At 36.6% G+C, this 19,700-nt stretch overlaps 1 protein-coding gene across 2 annotated transcripts in view; it reads left to right on the top strand.

Annotated features, from left to right (window-relative positions):
* Nup88 (nucleoporin 88) overlaps positions 1-19,464 on the top strand; it is a 29,550-nt gene extending 10,086 nt beyond the window's left edge. The window contains exons 5-17 of one of the 2 annotated variants that reach the window (XM_026393898.2): positions 1,395-1,571; positions 4,956-5,142; positions 5,632-5,779; positions 7,569-7,667; positions 12,523-12,613; positions 14,556-14,657; positions 16,840-16,998; positions 17,404-17,529; positions 17,633-17,698; positions 17,812-17,892; positions 18,243-18,315; positions 18,471-18,589; positions 19,264-19,464. In XM_026393898.2, the coding sequence (XP_026249683.1) occupies positions 1,395-1,571; positions 4,956-5,142; positions 5,632-5,779; positions 7,569-7,667; positions 12,523-12,613; positions 14,556-14,657; positions 16,840-16,998; positions 17,404-17,529; positions 17,633-17,698; positions 17,812-17,892; positions 18,243-18,315; positions 18,471-18,589; positions 19,264-19,327 (1,492 nt within the window). In that variant the 3' untranslated portion in view covers positions 19,328-19,464. Of the gene's footprint in view, positions 1-1,394; positions 1,572-4,955; positions 5,143-5,631; positions 5,780-7,568; positions 7,668-12,522; positions 12,614-14,555; positions 14,658-16,839; positions 16,999-17,403; positions 17,530-17,632; positions 17,699-17,811; positions 17,893-18,188; positions 18,316-18,470; positions 18,590-19,263 lie in introns of both variants that reach the window. The other variant, XM_026393897.2, reaches the window with a different exon arrangement.
* Positions 19,465-19,700: the final 236 nt, after the last annotated feature.

The following is a 19,700-nucleotide window of genomic DNA, read 5'->3' as shown; positions in this document are numbered from 1 at the left end:
TGACTTTCTAAACTTTGTGAAATTGTGATTTTAGTTTAACAATATTTATTAACCTTTTATAGATTAAGTCTTTTTGGATAACTATACTTTAAAATATAATAGCAGCATGATTTTATAATTTGTCCTTCCAGATTATACATGTAACATATCTATAGTAGAAAATTGGGGAAAATAGAGAAAAATATTAGGAAGAAAATAGAAATCTTTTATAATCTCTTATTCCCTAGCTTCATTAGAGCTGCCAAAATGATGCTTTTGATTTAGTTCAGACACTCTACTTCCCTGCTCTCCTCACCCCATTGATTTCCCAGAATCTACCAAGACTTATATGCCTATCACCTGACTCCCTCTCCAGCTTCATTCCTCCCCCTGTGCCTTGGCTGTCAGAGCAACAGCCACCTTGTCCTCCTTGACATTCTTCAGATACCAAGCCCCTTCTACCTAAGATCTTTGGCATGTGTTTTTCCTCCACCTCAATTGTTCCTTCTCCAGATAACTATAGAGCTGTTTCCTTACTTCCTTCAGATCTTTGCCCAAATATTACCTTTTCAGAGTCCTTCCCAACTACCTAGCCTAAAGTTACATCTCCATCAATATGCTTTTGCCGTATTTTATTTTCATTCATAACATCGTTTTCTGAACTTATACTATGTTTATTTCTTTTTTCCCCCTTTTCTGTTTTTAAAATATTTTTTAGTTGTTGATGGACTTTTATTTTCACTTATTTGTATGTGGTGCTGAGAATCGAACCCAGTGCCTCAAGCATGATAGGCAAGCGTGCTACTGCTGAGCTACAACCCCAACCCCTATTATGTTTATTTCTTCTCTGTTTATTGTACATCTCTCACCAGATGGCAGGGCCTTTAATTTTGCTGATGTATTCCCAGAACCTAAAATAGTGCCTGACAGAGTAAGTGGTTAAATATTTGTGGAATTAATGAATCCTGCTTCTTGGAGACAACTAATCCATGTTTTTATTTATATTTATACATGTATGCATGAATGTTTTTGTTATTTATATATCTGAATTTAAACCATTTAAAATTAAAGCAGCACCAAATAATTTTATGGATTTCATTTTTAAATTTTTTTTTTTTCATTTTAGGTGGACACAATACCTTTATTTTATTTACTTATATGTGGTACTGAGGATCAAACCCAGGGCCTCACACATGCTAGGCGAGTGCTTTCACTGAGCCACAACTCCAGCCCAATTTTATGGCCTTCTTTTTTCATTTAATTTTATGAAATTTTTCCAGTGTTAACATTCTTTATAATCATATTTTTTTGTCTTTTCACTCCATTAAGTCTAAATTTTGTATTTATCTACCTCCTGTTACTAGAGATTTTTTTGTTTTTGTTTCAACAAGTTGTTTTTTCACATCTCTTTGCAGAAGGGCATATACCGCATCTCTAGGTGAAACCGCAGTTGCATTTGACTTTGGGCCATTGACAGCAGTTCCAAAGAATATATTTGGACAAAAAGGCAAAGATGAAGTAGTGGCATACCCACTGTACATCTTATATGAGAATGGGGAGACTTTCCTTACATATGTCAGTCTGTTACATGGGTAAGTTGGGGTGGTAATCTACCTGAAATGAAACTAAGCTTGTGCTGATTGTCATGATTAGATTTGGGAAACATATTTCTGAGTTTGTGGAAATGAGCTCCCTTTAAACATTTGCTTTGCTCATTTTGGAGAAAGAGTTGGTACAGATCATTTGAACTTTCATTTCCTCATTTTTGAATAAGCTCTATAGTTTAGAATAAGATACAATTTGCTTGTGTTCAAAAGGCTAACTAAAAAAGTATTTATAGTTTATCTTATATGAACAAGGCACTATGGAAATGATTAGATAATAATCTGGTGTCCTTTGCCCTTTTGTGGAGAAAAAAATAAATATATACTTTTTGGAGAAAAAGATAAATATACACATGAAGAGGTAATTACCCATACCACATTACTGGGACACAGTAAGAATCCAGAGCAAGGAGAGATCATTCTGACTGGAGAAATTAAGAAAATTTTCATGGAGAAAGATTCATGTCATGTGGGATTTAGTCTCATGCAGGATTAAGTGAAGCATCAAGGAAGAGTAAAACCATTTCAGTCATAAGGGCAGCATAAAGCACAATGTCAAAACAAGCAAGTTACAAGTTTCATTCAAGGGTCAACAATTAGACATCTTGGGCTAGAGCAGAAGATTCATGTAAGGAAAGTGTTACAAAATCAATTGTGTTTGAACAAGGGTGGTGGTAGTTTAAACGGAGAAATGAAGCATAGTTGATGCTACAGAGGAGTGATCAATAAGACTTAGTTACAGTTTGGATAAGGAAATGAGCCATTAACAGAAATACTGAGATCAAGAAAGGAAACTATTTTTCAGGGGGAGATTTCTTATAAATGATCAATGTGAGACAGTACTGAATAAAGTGGAAATATTGTATGGATGCTTGGAAAATGTAGAACGGTGAGAGACAATTGAGAAGATGTGAAAGTCATCTGTTAGGTTGAGAGAGTAAATAGAGGATAAGATTTGGGCAAGGTTTGTAACCAAAGCAAATGGGCAAGTGCTGAACATTAGTTTATTTACTTACTTACCAATCAACTTGACATATTTATTCAGGGTGCACCTTGTGGCAGACTATGGAAATACAAGTTTGGAGGCAAGGTCCCTACTGTGTGGTTCCTTGTCTAACAAAAGGGCATTCAACTAAATAACTGTAGTAAAGTGCAGTGTAATGCGCTTAGGTCATCACAGGTTGTTACGAGCATCTGATGAAGTAAATGCTTAGTCCTATTATCTTAGAAGACTTTGAGGAAATTGTGATATTAAAGCTTGAACTTGAAGGATTTAGTAGAAGGAATTGGAAGCTGAAGTGATTACTGGAGAGAGAAGAGGGTACACCAACTGATGAAGATTAGAAAGATGAAAGAGTTTGATGTTGCAGAATGGTGAAGATTTACTCTTGAGTACATTCCCTTGGCAGAAATGTTCTTTACCTTTCACACATGTTTTTCCTGGGAGGGTTTTTTATGTTTTTGTTTTTGTTTTTTTGTAGTTCTGGAGAGGTAAACCCAGAGCCTTGTATACACCTAGGCAAGCACTCTTCCACTGAGTTACACTCCCACCCCATCTTGGGGAGATTTTGTGGTAACATTATCATCCTTACCCTTCTTCCCCTTAATTTTTCCACATCATGATCTACCTAGTGGTGTTAGTCCAAAACTTGTAGTCATCTATATCCTCTTGCATCTAATTGTCCCAAATTTTATTGATTTTATGATAAAAGTTTCTTGAGTGTTTACATCCTTATCACCATTCTTTTGTTCCTGCTTCATATGTTAATCTTCTGCCCAGATCATATTCTCTTAAGTAGTTTCCTTTAATCCAATTTTGGACCCTTCCTGTCCTCCTCAGTGTTACCAGATGAGCTTTATAAAATGAAGCTCTGTCACTCCTGACTTACACTTCTAGTGATATACTCACCCAGAATAACTCTGAATATAAAATCTGTCTGCTTCATAAATCAATTCTGGATATCTGTCTAGCTACTTTTCTGTTGCTTTAGAGCTTTTACTTTGCTTCCTATCATAGTAAGCTAAGTTTCCTCCCTCTTAGTTCCTTGCCTTTCATGTTTCCGGAACTTTGTATAAACTATGTCCCTCCTACCCCCCAAGATAATTTGTTTCCAATTTTTTACACCTTTTTACCTGACTCATGTCTTTGTACCTTTTTGTTGTTCCATTGTACCCAGTACATCCTTTTTTTTTTTGGTCACACTTATTACATGGTGTAATAATTCTGGTTAAATGTCTGCTTCCCCATCTCAGTCATCAGTTATTGGGTGTACCATCCAGGACTAAATGTATATGTTTGTCTAATTAAATAAAACGTGCATCAGAGCTCTGAAGAGTAGCTGCATCTCAGAAGAAAAGATTTGGGAGTTGTCAGAATATATGGGTAGTTAAAGCAGGCACAATTTAATATGCTACCATGTAAATGTGTATTTTGAAAACAGCAGACCACTGGAGTGCAGCAGTATTTAAGAAAGAAATTAGCAAAGGACATTAGGGGGTCAGGGGTGTAGGTTATTGGTAGAATGCTTACCTAGCAATGTACAAGGCCTTGGCTTCTATCTTTATACTGAAAAAAAAAAGGAAAAAGAAAAGAGAAAGAAAGAAAAAATTGTTATAGAGTGTTAAGGTGTCAAGAAGCAGTCCTTGTTAACCAAAGTTAATGTAGCAGAACGTCACTTAAGCCTTTTGGATTTCACTGTGAGAACCATATGGATGATCTTTGCCAGAGTAATTTCAATAGATTGGTAAAAGGGCTACCATAGGCAACTTAGGGTAAAACCTTTCAATCTCTGCATTATTGGCATTTTGTTCTATATAATTCTTGGTTGTGGGATGTGGTGATAACACAGCAATAATTCCAGCTACTTAGAAAGTCTGAGCAGGAGTACAAGTTTGACCTAGCTTAGGCAGCTTAGCAAGATCCAGTCTCAAAACAACAACAACAAAAAAGCCTGGGATGTAGCTCAGTGATACAGTGCCCCTGGGTTCAATTCCAAGTACCAGGAGAAAAGAAAGAAGTGAATGATTTTTTGTTGTGAGGGGCTGACCTGTGGAGGAATGTCTAGCAGCATCTCTGGCTTCTACCCACAAGATACTAATTTTACACACACAGACTCCTGTTGTGACAATCCAAAGTGCTTTCAGATATTAACAGTGTCCCCTCAAGGGCAAAATCAACTCTGGTTGAGAACCACAAGAGTGTTGGAATGTTAGTGGGAAAGTGAAAAAGTGGAGACATTGGGAATGTATTATACTGTATATGGTGATTTTATAATATCTGGAGGAAGACCAAGTCAAAGAATGGTTTTAGGGGAATGGGCATATCTATCTTCTGTTAACATTTCCTAAACATGTTTTTAATTTTTTCTTTAGCCCTGGGAATATTGGAAAACTATTGGGTCCATTGCCCATGCATCCTGCTGCTGAAGATAACTATGGTTATGATGCTTGTGCTATACTCTGCTTACCCTGTGTTCCCAACATCTTAGTGATTGCTACTGAATCAGGAATGCTGTATCACTGTGTTGTGCTAGAAGGGGAAGAGGAAGATGACCAAACAGTAAGTGCAGGCTAGTATTAGTCTATTTCAGATCTTTAACACCAGGTATACTTCTTGGCCCAATATGAATATTTAATACATGAGGAATTTTAGCTTATATCTGACACATCTGGTCCTTTGGAAATTAAACACAAATAATTGAAGCATATTAAAAACCTAGACAGATAGAAGTTAGGTTGCACTATTTAGTTGGTCCACCAATTTGCCTATTTATTTTTCTGACCTCTGTATTGCAGTCTCTGGTAGCAAGTAAAGGAACCTTTGAATCACTCAGCTGACTTTTCTATAGACTTACTTATTAACATATAATAATCTTTCTAAAGAAGGATACATTTTTCCTCTCTCTCAAGATCAACACATTCTTAAGAAAGGGGATGGAATTAAGAAGAATTTGAGAGCATTGTTTGATCCATCTTTTTTCTCCTGTTTTTAATTGTGATTATTTTCAAATGAATATGTAGTATCAAAATTATAGTACTTCTTTTACAGTCAGAAAAGTCCTGGGATTCCAAGGCTGACTTCATTCCTTCTCTGTATGTGTTTGAATGTGTTGAACTGGAACTTGCCCTGAAATTGGCATCTGGAGAGGATGATCCCTTTGATTCTGACTTTTCATGTCCAATTAAACTTCACAAAGGTAAGGAATTCATTAAATGTAGTTCTTTTATTCCATTATATATATTTATACTAAGTAGTTACAGCCTGTTCACAGGTAATTTATTTGTTTTGTGGTTCCAGCCTTTAAAAAAGTTAACGGGGGGGGGGGGGGGGGGGCTGGGGATTCTTGCTCAGCGATAGAGCGCTTGTCTAGCACGGGCGGGACCCAGGTTTGATTCTTAGCACCACGTAAAAATAAAGGCATTGTGTTGTGTCCATCTACGCCTAAAAAATAAAAAAATTAAAAAGTTAACTGGGTTCTTTTTTGCCTTTTAGTCACTACACAGTACTCTTTCTCTCCAGTGAATATTAAACAAATGATTCTCAAGTTTTAAGATTGTGTTCCTCAGTATGAATTCACTCAGATGTACAATAGTGACTTTTTCCTGCACCTATAAAAAGTAGATTTCATGGTCAGTGGTAGAGTGCTAGGGAACAATATTGGCCAAATAATTGTGTGCATGTACAAATATGTAATAACAAATCCCATCATCATGTACAACTATAATGCACCAATAAAAAAATGTGGAAAGAGAAAAAAGTGTTACGCAGAACTCCAGTATATAAAACATAAAGATAATATAACATTAACTTATTGTAAATTTAACATTAAGGAAGTATACTGTTAGTAGGAAATTTTAATTTAGATGCTTATGGATTATTATTGCCATCTTATCCAATTTACTATGTACAAGCTGGGCGCTGTGGCACACACCTATAATCCGAGTTGGGGAGGCTAAAACAGGAGGATCCTGAGTTCAAAGACAGCCTCAGCAAAAGCGAAGTGCTAAGCAACTCAGTGAGACCCTGTTTCTAAATAAAATACAAAATAGGGCTGGGGATGTGGCTTAGTGCTCCTGAGTTCAATCCCTGGTACATGAAAAAATAAATTTACTATGTACATTATTTGTATATTTTGTTATTTCAATATTTTAAAATTCTTAACCACAGAGATAAATATTTACAAATAATAATATATTCAGGAGCTCATCTTTAACTTTTTTTTTAGTTGTAGATGGACACAATACTTTTATTTTATTTATTTATCTTTATTTGGTCCTGAGTATGAAACCCAGGCCCTCATATGTGCTAGGCAAGTGCTCTACCACTGAGCTACAACTCCAACCCTCAGGATTGTCCTAATTGTTACTAGACTCAAAGGCAGTACAGAAAATTTTGGTTCAAAGCCAGTTACATTATCTTAATTAACAATTGCTCCCATTTCTTAGTGTCATAAACTTTGGACCTATCTGTAAATCAACATTATGAAAATACAGAACTTCACTTCTCATTTGATACCTAACTTATTACTTACGACAGAATATTCACTGAGGGGTTATGCTGGAGTCAGTGTAGTACCTGTGCTGTAGGAGGAGTGCACTTACTTCAACTAGTTCATCTAAGCAGATGTGAAGCATAAGTTTTCTACAGAGCTATCATTCTTAATCACCATTTATCTTGAAGAACTTTAAATAAATGTATAAATAGACCAAAAGGCATAATGAGTTACCTGACAGCAAGTTTTCATGCTTTGGTGGATTCCACTTTGTTGTTTTCTAGAAAATTAACATTTGAATTTTATTGGACTTTTTACTTAAAATATATTTGAAATTTTTAACTTTTAAGTTCAATTTTCAAACTCCTTGATGTGGTGCCACAGTATGAAATTCCTACAGACTTCCATCAACAAATGTATTTGTAGACTACTAAGGTAAATTATTTCAGTTTTCTAATGGATACCTTTATGTCATTAATGAGTCTATTTGCAGACCCCAAGTGTCCGTCAAGATATCACTGTACTCATGAAGCTGGTGTACATAGTGTTGGGTTAACCTGGATTCATAAACTTCATAAGTTTCTTGGATCAGGTGAGTTTACTAACTTTATGTGTTTTTCGGTAGGTTTTAGATGTTCTGTCAAGCAAGTAGTTTGGTACAGGGAAACAATAGAAAATTGGTAAAAGGTTTGTTCTCTAGAAAGTTCAGCAAAATTGACAAACCTTGCCAGGCATGAAAACACATGCTTGTAATCCTGGCAGCTCTGGAAGGTGAGGCAGGAGGATCACGAGTTCAAAGCCAGCCTCAGCAATTTACTGAGGCCCTAAGCAACTTAGTGACACCTTGTCTCAAAATAAAAAATAAAAAGGGCTGGGGTGGTTGCTCGTGGTTAAGTGCCCCTGGGTTCAATCCCTGGTACCAAAAAAAAAAAAAGACAGATCTTTAGTTAGAGTACCAAAAACTAGAACAGAAAAAAAACCAAAATTATAACAATCTGGTACAAAAAAAGGAATATTACTACCAAGCTTACAGAAACCAAAGAAGGAAAAAAAGGGAAAGAGTACTGTGAAAAAGTGTATGCCAGTTAGATAATCTAGGTGGAATGGACACATTTCAAGAAACAAAGAAACTACCAAAATTGACTCAAGACAAAATTTAAAAATTGAAGAGATCTATAACAAGAAATTGATAGGGAAAATAATTAAGAAACAAAAAACACTATTCAAAAAGAAATTCTAGGATTAGTTGGCTTTACTTTTAAAGAATTCTTTACAAGCTTCTCCAAAAAAGCAGATGAGGAGGGAACACTTCTTAACTCATTCTGTGAGGTCAGGATGACATTTGTACTAAAACCAGACTAAGATATCCAAGGAAACAAAACAATGGACAGATATCTCTTATGAATGTAGACAAAAAATCCTCAACAAAATACAAGCAAACCAAAATCCAGTAACATGTAAAAAGGATTGTACACCCCAACCAAGTGAGATTTATCCCTGGAATACATGGTTAGTTTAACATCTGAAAATCATGTAGTGTACATGTGAATAGAATAAGGGTCAAAAACCATGTGATCATCTATAGATACAGAAAAAGCATTTAAGAAAATCCAACAGCTTTCATGTTAAAAAGCAGTCAACAAACTTGTAATAGAAAGGAACTTATTCAGACCGATAAAGAGCATCTCCGAAGAATCCGTAGCTGACAGAATAATGCTTTCTATATAGCTTTCTACTGCTGCTATAATAATTCACAAAAACTGGCTTAAAATACCACAACTTTACTACAGTTTTGTAGGTTAGAAGTTCTGCATGATCTTAATTGTGATCTTAATTCCCCTTTGCTATATAGTCAGTTTCTAGTGATTGAGATGTGGACATCTTTTGAGAATCCATTATTCTGTGTACTACAGTCCATTCCTTGTCTACCTCCAGGATTCACATCTGACTCAAATGCAAAATATATTCACCTTAACATTCTCAAAAATCTCAAACAATACAACAGCAACACTAGTTCAACATCTCATCCAAATCTCATGAGTTTTTAAAAAGTCCCATATCTCATCATTTAAATCAACTATGGGTGAAGTTTTTCTATTTATGGACCATGAAACACAACAACTTACTAGTTCCCAGAACTCAGTGGCAGGAGCGGCGAAGGATACCATTTGCAGACATTTCAATTCAAAAGGGAAGAAATTGTTACAGGATGAAGCAATTTCCAAATCCCAATACTCATAGATTTGAAGGCCTGGGGATAATCCTCAAGTTGACTTGTCCTGCGTCTGGTAGCATTTGTTTGTAGCTATATAGTTTCATCAGCTTTTTTCTTACTTGTAGAATTTTAGGGTAGAACTGCCTTCTTTCATCTTCTTTCTAGTCTTTTTAGTCCAAACCAGCACTGTTCTAGCTGTTATAAAATTCTCAAGAAACTTTTGGATTTCTTGTGTGTATCATAGAGATTCATTTCAGTAGGTAAGTGGTTTATCCACCACAGATCCTTCCTAGATAATCCCAACTCTACTTCTGGATTTCTGATGTGAGGGCTGAATAAGTCACACTTGCAATCTATTCTGTGTTACTAAATATTCTGACCTTCATGGGGTATTTAATAAAGTAGTACAGCCTTTTGTCTATAACATGATTTTCTGACAGTGAATCTCTTTATCATCTTTTGCCATCCAGATAGACTGAGAATTTCTCATGTCATCAGGTCCTTGTTCCATTTTATTAACTTCTTCCCTTGATTTTATCTTTCCTTGTATTGTACTAATAGCAAGAAGAAACCACTAGCCTGCACGTACTTCAAGGCTTTGCTTGGTAATCACCCCAAGTCAGTGACCAATTTAATTGTAAACATGCTCTTTCCCTGTAAGGAGCAAAACAGAGCTATCTCTTCATACCACTTCAGCATTGTAATAGAAGTCTTAGACAGGAAGTTAGCTGAGAAAAGGTAATAAAAGATATCCAGACTAAAAAGGAAAAAATAAACTCTCTTCTTAGATACCATGACCTTTTATATAGAAACTTCTAGGGAATCTGCCAAAAAACTATTTGAACTAGTAATTATGTTCAAATTTGTAAGATATAAGACCAGTGTATAAATAGCAGTTTCATTTCTGTGCACTATCAATGAACAATATAAAAGCTAAGAAAACATTTCTATTTATACTGGAATCAAAATGAATAAAATATGAATTTAACAAAAGAAGTGATGAATATACTTTTTTTTCCTCTCTCTTTTGGACCTGGGGAATGAACCCAGGGGTGCTTTACATCCCCAGTCCTTTTTATTTTTTGAGACAGGGTCTTGTTAACTTAGTAAGGCCCTAGCCTTACTAAGTTGCTCAGGCTGGCTTTGAACTTTTGATCCTCCTGCCTCAGCCTGCCAGGCTGCTGGGATTACAGGTGTGCATCACTGTGCCAGACGCAGGATATACAGTTAATACTACCAGACAATGAAAGAAAATAAAACCCAAATGAATGAAAAACATCCCATATTCATGGATCAGAGAACTTAATGTTGTTAAATGGCAGTACTTCCTAAGTTGATCTAAAATTAAGTGCAATCCTTCTCAAAGTTGTAGCTGACTTCTTTGCAGAAATTGACAAGATTACCCTAAAAATTCATATGGAAATGCAGGTAAACTGGAATATCCAAAACAGTCTTGAAAAACAAAATTGGCAAGTCCACACTTTGCAATTTCAAAACTTCACACAAAACCATAGTAATCAAAACAGTACGATATTGGCATAAGGATACAAAAACAGGACAATGAAATAGAAATTGGGAGTGTAGGAATAAACCTTATATATACATTCATTTGGTTTCAGTGATGCCAGAACGATTCAGTGGAGATAGAATAGTCTTTTCAACAAGTGATGCTGGCACAAATGAGTATCTGCATACAAAAAAAATTACCTTGGACTCCTGCTTTATAAAACCATTTGTGGAAATGAACTCAAATTGGATCAGACCCAAATGAAAGACCTACCACAATAAAGTTTTTAGAAGAGGCATAAATCTTTGTCAACATGGCTTAGGCAGTGGTTTCTTTGGTATATCATCAAAAGCACAATTAGAGAAAGAATAGATAACTTGTTTATCATCAAAATTTAAAACTTTATTATTAAAGGACACTGTCACAAAAATGAAAATCCACAAAACGGGCAAATATTTGTAAATGATATATTTGATAATGGACTTACTAGAACAAAGAACTCTTAGAATTCAATAATATAAAATGACTTGTCCAACCTAATAATGGGTAAAGTGGGGCTGGGAATGTAGCTCATTGGTATAGTGCTTATCTAGCATGCATGAGATCCCAGGTTCCATCCCCAGAACCACAAAAGGGTGCAGGGTGGTGAGGAATGCAGAAGATTTGCATACGTATTGTTCCTTCAATGATATATAAATAACAGAAAATTTTTTACAACATCCTTAGTCGTTATGGAAATGAACTATCACAAAACCACAATAAAATATTGAATATCTACTGAGATGTCCAAAAGGGAAAAAAAATGGACAATTGCAAGTATTGATGAGGCTGTGGAAGAATGGGGACTCTAACAGATTGCTTAATGAGAATGTAAAAGGTGCAGTGGTTGAAAAACAGCTTGGCAGTTCTGGAAAAGATTAAGCATAGTTACAATATATCCAGCAGTTCCCCTGTGTATATACTCAAAGAGAAATGAAAACATGTCCACACAAATACTTGTATACAGGTGGTCATAGTAACATTATTCATAGTAGCCACATAAGTGTGTATCAACTGATAGATTATTAAAAATGGGTCTATCCATCTACACAATGAAATATTATTCAGACATAAGAAGGAATGTAGTACTAATAACATGTTCCAATATGGGTGAACATGGATAACTTGAAAACATGCTAAGTGAAAGAAGTCAATTAAACTATGAATTTTATGATACCATCTATATGAAAAGTCCAGTATAGACAAATCCACAGAGGCAGAAAGATGAGTGGTTGCCTAGCTCTGAGAAAGTTGGTAGAAACTGAGAGTGATCATTAATAGGTCTGGGGGTTTCTTTTAGAGAAATGAAAATATTGTAAATTAATTGTAGTGATGGCATCCAGTTCTATTAATATAGTAAAACCCACTGGATTGTACACTTCAGAATGGAAGTGTTTGGTGGCCCAAAGGGTATTATTAAAAAAAAAAAAAAATAGTGTTGAAAAGGAAGACTGTGGAAGGGAATTATTCCTGAGATTATTCTCAGTGAAATGTTTCTCCATTTACAACCTGACCAAGAAAAACCTTAATTTCCTTTCCACAGCAGAAATCTAGACGCCTGAAGTAAGGATATTTGTTAGAAGGGAATAATCCTTTAGAAAGAATGGTTTGAGAAAAGTACTTTTAATTGCATTTAATGTGGAGATTTGTCTAAGCATCAATTAATTTATATGCTTTCCTTTATAGATGAAGAAGATAAGGATAGTTTACAAGAACTTGCTACAGAACAGAAATGCTTTGTAGAACATATCCTTTGTACAAAGCCACTGCCATGCAGGTAAAGCTCATCTCTCCCATGTATACAGTGATAATACTAGTTCATTTCAGTAATTCAAGTACATACATACTTAGGTTTAACATAATACTCTTTTCACCCCAAGAGTATTATGTTAAACCTTTCTCCTGTTTCAAGGCCATTCCACATGTTATTTTCTCTGTCCCAGTCCTGACCCTAGCTTACTATCCTCTTGGTTAACTCTTACTCTTGTTTTTGAGACAGGGTCTTGCTATATTGTAGACTGGCCTCACATGCCTGGGCTCAAGTGAGCCTCTTGCTTCAGCCTCTCAAGTAGCTAGGATTAAAGGTTGTACCACCCACACGACGCTTACTCTTCTTGCTAATCTGTCATTTCTTCAGAGGACTTCCTTGATTGATTCCTTCAGAGGACCTCCTGTTCTTTTTATCGTATTATATTCTTGTATTGTAACTTGTGTTTGCTTAATGTCTGTCACCACTACTGCAATATGTTTGAAGAAAGCAGTTTCTTATTCTTAGTATATTCTGTTGGTCTTTTGTTTACTCAGTGTGTACCAGAGTGCCACTCAGTAAATATTTGATGAATAAGAGAAAAGGGAGGTGTCTAGAGATTCCAAAGTTTCTTCTAAGGATAAATGTGATACTTTTTAGACAATTGGAGACATAATGAGTGAATTTGGGAAGACGGAAGATGAATTACACAGGCATCTAGAGTTTTATGTTCTCTGTAGGCCATCCAGGTGGAGGAGCCTACTAGCAATTGGAGATAATAGGTCTGAAGTTTGGAGTGATCTTGTATAGGACACTAGAGATGGGGAATTGTCAGCATTGGAGCGATGATTCTGGCTCCAATGTAAGGTTACCCAGTAAAGGGCCTGAGACGAGTGGAGGAGATCTGCGTGAAGTGATCTTAAAGTATGAGCAGTGGGTAGAGACAGGAGCCCAGCCCTGGAAGGAAACGTGAATAAAGGGCTGCCAGAGACACTGAAGGAGAACCTGAAGGGAAGGATGTCAAGGATACCAGGGAGGAGCTGTTTCTAAGAGAAGGCAGCAAGGAACTGGTAAGCAGTGATCATAGACTTGGCAATACAAAGAAACATAGGACTGAGGCTGCTGCGGCATTCTAATTTTTGACCTGGGTACTGGTTATATAATATGTAAGCACTCTCTCAATGTGGGCTTCACACTGATAACAAAAGTAAAATTCTAGAATTTCCTAGATTCCCTCCCCTTTAGAAAGAGGATAGGAAATGTGTTGTTTATTACTGTCTAGAGACTGTTATTCTAAAGGAGGAAAGGGAGAATTGGTCAGTGTGCAATTTTCAGATGAGAGAGAAAATGGCACAAATGTTCAGGGACAAAAACGTGCTGTGGCCTGAGGGTGGGATTTCATGGGGGCCAGTTATAGAGTATGTTGGCAGGGATAGTTCCCATTTGAGAGCCACAGTTTGCAGTTTCTTTAGGTGAAGTAGGAAGGAAGTTAGAGGGAGGTGTATGCTAGGTGCACTAAATGAAGTCCTATGATAGATGTTGGCTTCACTGAATGTGTAATGTGAGATATACCCTAAAGTTCATTGAATCTGTTAGGCACTAGATGAAACACACACATACAGCTGGTGTTTACGTGTGAGCTGATACATAAAGAGTGAACTTGAGTGTACTGTGACCTCTGAGATTATCATAAACCCTGTGAGCCTATAGGTTCCTGAGGGACTTGGTAAATGGCCTCTTAGACTGATAAGTGGCAGTTTGGTTTAGACTGATCAGAGGTTTATTACAGGCTTCCATATCACCACTTTTGAGATTATGGCACTGATAGCATATCCCAGGTAACTATCAGCCTAGGCCTGAAAAGGCCACAGGCTGGTTACGTTCTTTGTTCTTGGTATCATTGGGTTATGTCTTTGTTCTTAGTATGATTGCATCTGCCGCTTTGTAACTTAACTGAATTTTTTTCCTCCAGGCAGCCAGCTCCAATTCGAGGATTCTGGATTGTCCCTGATATTCTTGGGCCCACAATGATCTGCATCACCAGTACCTACGAGTGCCTCACAAGGCCTTTATTGTATGTCCTTTTTATATTTTCTACATAGTAACTGGTTCAAACTTATACATAATTTTTTTTTTTTTAATTTTTGGTACTAAGAATTGAACCCAGAGGCAATTTACCACTAAGCCACATCCCAGCCTTCTTATTTTTAAGACAAGATCTCACCAAGTTGCTTAGAGCCTAAGTTGCCGAGGCTGGCCTTGAACTTGTAGTCCTCCTGCCTTAGCCTCCCAAGTTCCTGGGATTACACGAGTTCGCCACCATACCTGACATATTACAGTTTGTTTTAGCTTCTGGCTTGAGGGTTGAAAGGGTGGATATGTCCGTTTTCCTTGCTGTGTCTGGAAGTGTTCATTTTCTGGTACCTCCATCAAATAGCTGAAAATTGAGAGCTTTTTCTTAACGTGTGGGAAAAAATACTAAAGTTAATAATGAATTCCATTATTAATATGAACTAGATTTAATAGTCATCAAGCTGTATGTGCTAGGCCCAGAAGTAAGCCATATTCCTGCATCACCTCCTGGAATTATCAGAGTAGCCTTCAAAAAGAACACTGTTCCCCATCTTACAGAAGAGGAAACAGACTTGAGAGTTTAAGCCAATGCAGAAGTCAAGGAAAAGACAACTGGGATTTAGGTCTGACTGATTCTAAAGTTCATATTCAGTCTTAATTTCTTCTCTACCAGCCTCATCAGGGAGTATGTAAACTCTAGAAGAAAGGTGGTATAAAGCCAAACTCAGCAGTCCTTGTTGCTTTTTAAGAAACTCAGATATTAAGCTGTAATTACCATTTTCCTTTTCCAACAGCTTTAGAAGGTCATTCTGAGTTTTATAAATGCAGGAGTAGGAATATCAAAATCAAAAGTCAGTTCTGAATGTTAAAGCCTAATCTCTTGGTGTCAGTTCAGAGCATGTGCTTCTATATACTGATTTATGTAGAAAATACTAGCATTCATTTACTGTCCTTAGAAGGTCTTCTGTGAGCCAGGTCCGATATTGCATGCCTGTAAACCCAGCAACTTGGGGAGGCTGAGACAGGAGGATTATGAATTCAAAGCTAAGCCTCAGCAATGGCGAGGCACTGAGTGACTCGGTGAGACCCTGTCTCTAAATAAGATACAAAATAGGGCTGAGGGTGTGGCTCAATGGCCAAGTGCCCCAAGTTCAATCCCCAGTACCAAAAAAAAAAAAAGTCTTCCACATTAAAAAAAAAAAAAATGACGCTAATACTACTTAGATGGGGAAAAAATATAAATTTTGTGTTGCTTATTACTAAAAGAGACTGAAAATTAGCAAGATTAAACAAAATAAAATCACTGGAAAAATATTTGCTGTTTGCCTCAGCATATTTTTCTTTTTTTTTTTTTTTTTTGTATGTTGATATCTCCTGGGAAGCTTTTCTTTCTTTTTAATATTTATTTTTTAGTTTTAGGTGGACACAATATCTTTATTTTACATTTATGTGGTGCTGAGGATTGAACCCAGTGCCTCATGCATGTTAGGCGAGCGCTCTACCACTGAGCCACAAATCTCAGCCTCAGCATATTTTTCAAAAGTTCACATACCTTTAGTAAAATAGGACCTAGTCACACCAATTTCAGAGTAAAGATATGAATCCTAAATGGTGAAAAAAACTCAATTATCTGGATACCTTCAAATCATGTTTCTGCCAACTCCCTAAAATACAGATTATCTATAAAGTAATGTCACTGTTTAACAAACCTTGTGAATTTAAATTGTCATTTTCAAAGTAAGTTAGTTACCATGTTGCCAAAATTTTACACTCTTTCAAGCACTTTCTAAAATTGCCTTTGCAAATATTTATGATTGAGGGCATACAATTTTTAGGAATCAAGTTATATACAATTGCATATGGCATAGAGTTGTTATCTGTCTTAAATTGGTGTTGATCAAGTCTGTACCTAAGAAAGGAGTGACTTGTTTGTGGCTCTAGCTTATAAAACAAATTCTTGAGTCCTTTGAGGAAAGGTTCTGTTGGTAGAGTCCAAAATGCTTTCACACATGGCAGCATAAAGGGACAACTTCTGAACGTGATCTCTTCAAGGTGGAAAACATACATTCTTGTGCTTTTGAGTAACAACTTTTTGTTTGTTCTCCAAGTTCTGGATAAGTTTGGTTTATGCTTTCATATAATAAATAACTCCATTGGTAGACTTTCATTTATCTGTTTTATAGAAGTACTGTCCATCCAGCTTCTCCTCCCCTGCTGTGTACCCGAGAAGATGTTGAAGTGACAGAGTCCCCTCTCCGTATTCTGGCTGAGACCCCAGATTCCTTTGAAAAGCATATTAGAAGCATTTTGCAACGTAGTGTTGCCAATCCAGCATTTCTCAAGTATGTGATCTTGGGCATCCAGATTTTAAGAGTGGGTTTTGTTCTCTCTTTTCAAAATTATTGTTCATCCTTTCTGTCCTCAGCTATTTCATATCTGCTTTACTGTGGTGGAGGTGGAAGAGACACAGGGCATATCTCATCAGTTAGTGAGTAGAGGAAGAGAAGTGACACCTGAGAGTGATAAACAAAGTGAAAAAGGAAGCTGGGCATGGGGGTGGATGCCTATAATCCCAATGGCTTTGGAGACTAAGGCAAGAGGATCATAAGTTTGAGGCCAGCCTCAGCAATTTAGCAAGACCTTGTTTTAAAATAAAATAAGTGCAAAAAAGGAAAAAAGCAGCTGACTCAGTCTGTTTTCACAAGTCTTACTTGGCTAAGGAAAATGATAGAAATTTTCATTTTAAGATCATCTGAAAAGGATTTGGCCCCTCCTCCTGAGGAATGCCTTCAGCTCATCAGCAGAGCCACCCAGGTGTTCAGAGAACAGTACATTCTTAAGCAGGACCTGGCAAAGGAAGAGATTCAGCGGAGGTAGGATGTCTTATGTTCACAACCATTAGTCCCTGTTGGTAGCTGGTGCTGTATTAATAGCCCAGGCCTGGCTTCTGATTAAACTTTATTTTCCTTCTTAAAGGGTCAAATTATTATGTGATCAAAAAAAGAAACAGCTAGAAGATCTCAATTATTGTCGAGAGGAGAGGTAAGTGTCAAAACTAGGGAGAATGAAACAGTAATGTAGGGGACTGAATCTCACCTCAAGATGTTGAACACATCCAGTGAACACCAAGAGTCTTTTGTTTCTTATGCCATCAGGAAGAGTCTACGGGAAATGGCTGAGCGCTTAGCTGACAAATATGAGGAAGCCAAGGAGAAACAAGAAGATATCATGAACAGGTCAGTGGGCTGTGTAATATTCAGTTCCCTACTCAGATACTAGCAACCTTATTAAGTACTTATAGTATTATGAAGAAAATAGACCTTAGCAGTTGCTCACATACCTATAGAATTGAATGGATCCCTGTTTCTCCTCTGAGGTGTATGTTAGGAAAGATATGTCACTTTCCCCTAATCTATCCTGTGGAGACCTCCTCCCCAGATACCAGAGTCTTGAATTACAAGCTTTATTGTGATTATATTTCTCATAATTAGCGGAGATCTTAAGCTGAGATGTTTGCTTACCTTATCTAAAGGATGAAAAAAGTACTTCACAGTTTTCACACTCAGCTCCCAGTTCTCTCTGATAGTGAGAGAGACATGAAGAAAGAATTACAGCTGATACCGGATCAACTTCGACATTTGGGCAATGCCATCAAACAGGTAGGAATGGGTACAAGGTGGTTAAATTCAGTCTTATTTTTTAAGCATTATGCTACAGAAAATAATTTCATAAAATATAACAAGAACAGATTAAAACATGTAAAAACATGTGGCAAAGCATACTAAAATATTCATGTTCTGTTTGATTACTTAAGGTTACTATGAAAAAAGACTATCAACAGCGAAAGATGGAAAAGGTGCCAAGTCCTCAAAAACCGAGCATCACCCTCAGTGCCTACCAGCGGAAATGCATCCAGTCCATTCTGAAGGAGGAGTAAGTAAATGCTTATAAACTTGCTATTGTTGTGAAAAGAGTTTTTTTCTCTGGAGTATGCCAGAGTCTACCTCTGTCTGCCCAGGTAAAGATTCCCAAGTTTTAGTGTCTGCACATCACTAATTACTAGGATAGGGACTTAAGCAATGAGTATGGTGAGAGGATGGAATATGATGGCTTTTCTATAATGTGATTTTGTTGCGTGGTCAAAAAAAGTATTTTCCCAGAGAGACTATGTTCAAAAATATTTCCTGGGGGACTGGGGTTGTTGCTCAATGGTAGAACGCTCGCCTAGCATGTGTGAGGCACTGGGTTCGATCCTCAGCACCACATAAAAATGAAATAAAGATATCATGTGTCCACCTTCAACTAAAAAATAAATATTAAAAAAAAAAATCCTGGGGCTGGAGGTATACAGCTCAGTGGTAGAGCAATCAAGTAGCATACACAAGGTCCTGGGTTCTATCCCCAGTACTTAGCCACAAAAAATAAATTCCAGTAGTTGAACCAGCTTGCCGCCTTAAATGAGTAAATACCTACTATCCATCTGGAACCTTAAGTTGTTAATTTAAGCAAAGAAGTTCTTAGATAATTCAGCATTACTCGTTTCAGTTCTTAAGATTCTGTACTAATGACTTTCATCTCTAAAAATGAGTGACTTTATGATTTTACAGGGGTGAACACATAAGGGAAATGGTGAAGCAAATCAATGATATCCGAAATCATGTAAACTTCTGACACCAGGATTAGATTCACAACTGAAATTAACAAAACTGAAGATTCAAACCCATACTGTAAACCAAACAGCACTAATTTATAAAGAAGCATTTTTTTGGATGAATTTGGTGTGGTTTATCATTTTTTATATTTGTTTTATAATTATTGAATAAATATATTTAAAAATTGGAATGTGCTTTATAACTAAACTCAGTGATCGTATGCAACAAGGGCCCGGTATCATTTTCAAAAACAAAACCACCCTGAAACACAGGCTTTCAGCTGTACACTTGAAGTCTCCTTGACCCTACTGAACTTTCTCTCTATTGAAGCCAGAATAAGAGCTGCATTTTAAAGTAGCATCACAACACTAGAATTCAAAGGAAAAGGCCAC

Source organism: Urocitellus parryii, chromosome 7 (assembly GCF_045843805.1).
Source record: "Urocitellus parryii isolate mUroPar1 chromosome 7, mUroPar1.hap1, whole genome shotgun sequence".
NCBI classification, from domain to species: domain Eukaryota; kingdom Metazoa; phylum Chordata; class Mammalia; order Rodentia; family Sciuridae; genus Urocitellus; species Urocitellus parryii.
The sequence above is the reverse complement of the archived record's forward strand: the minus strand, read 5'-3'. Positions and strand labels throughout refer to the sequence as shown.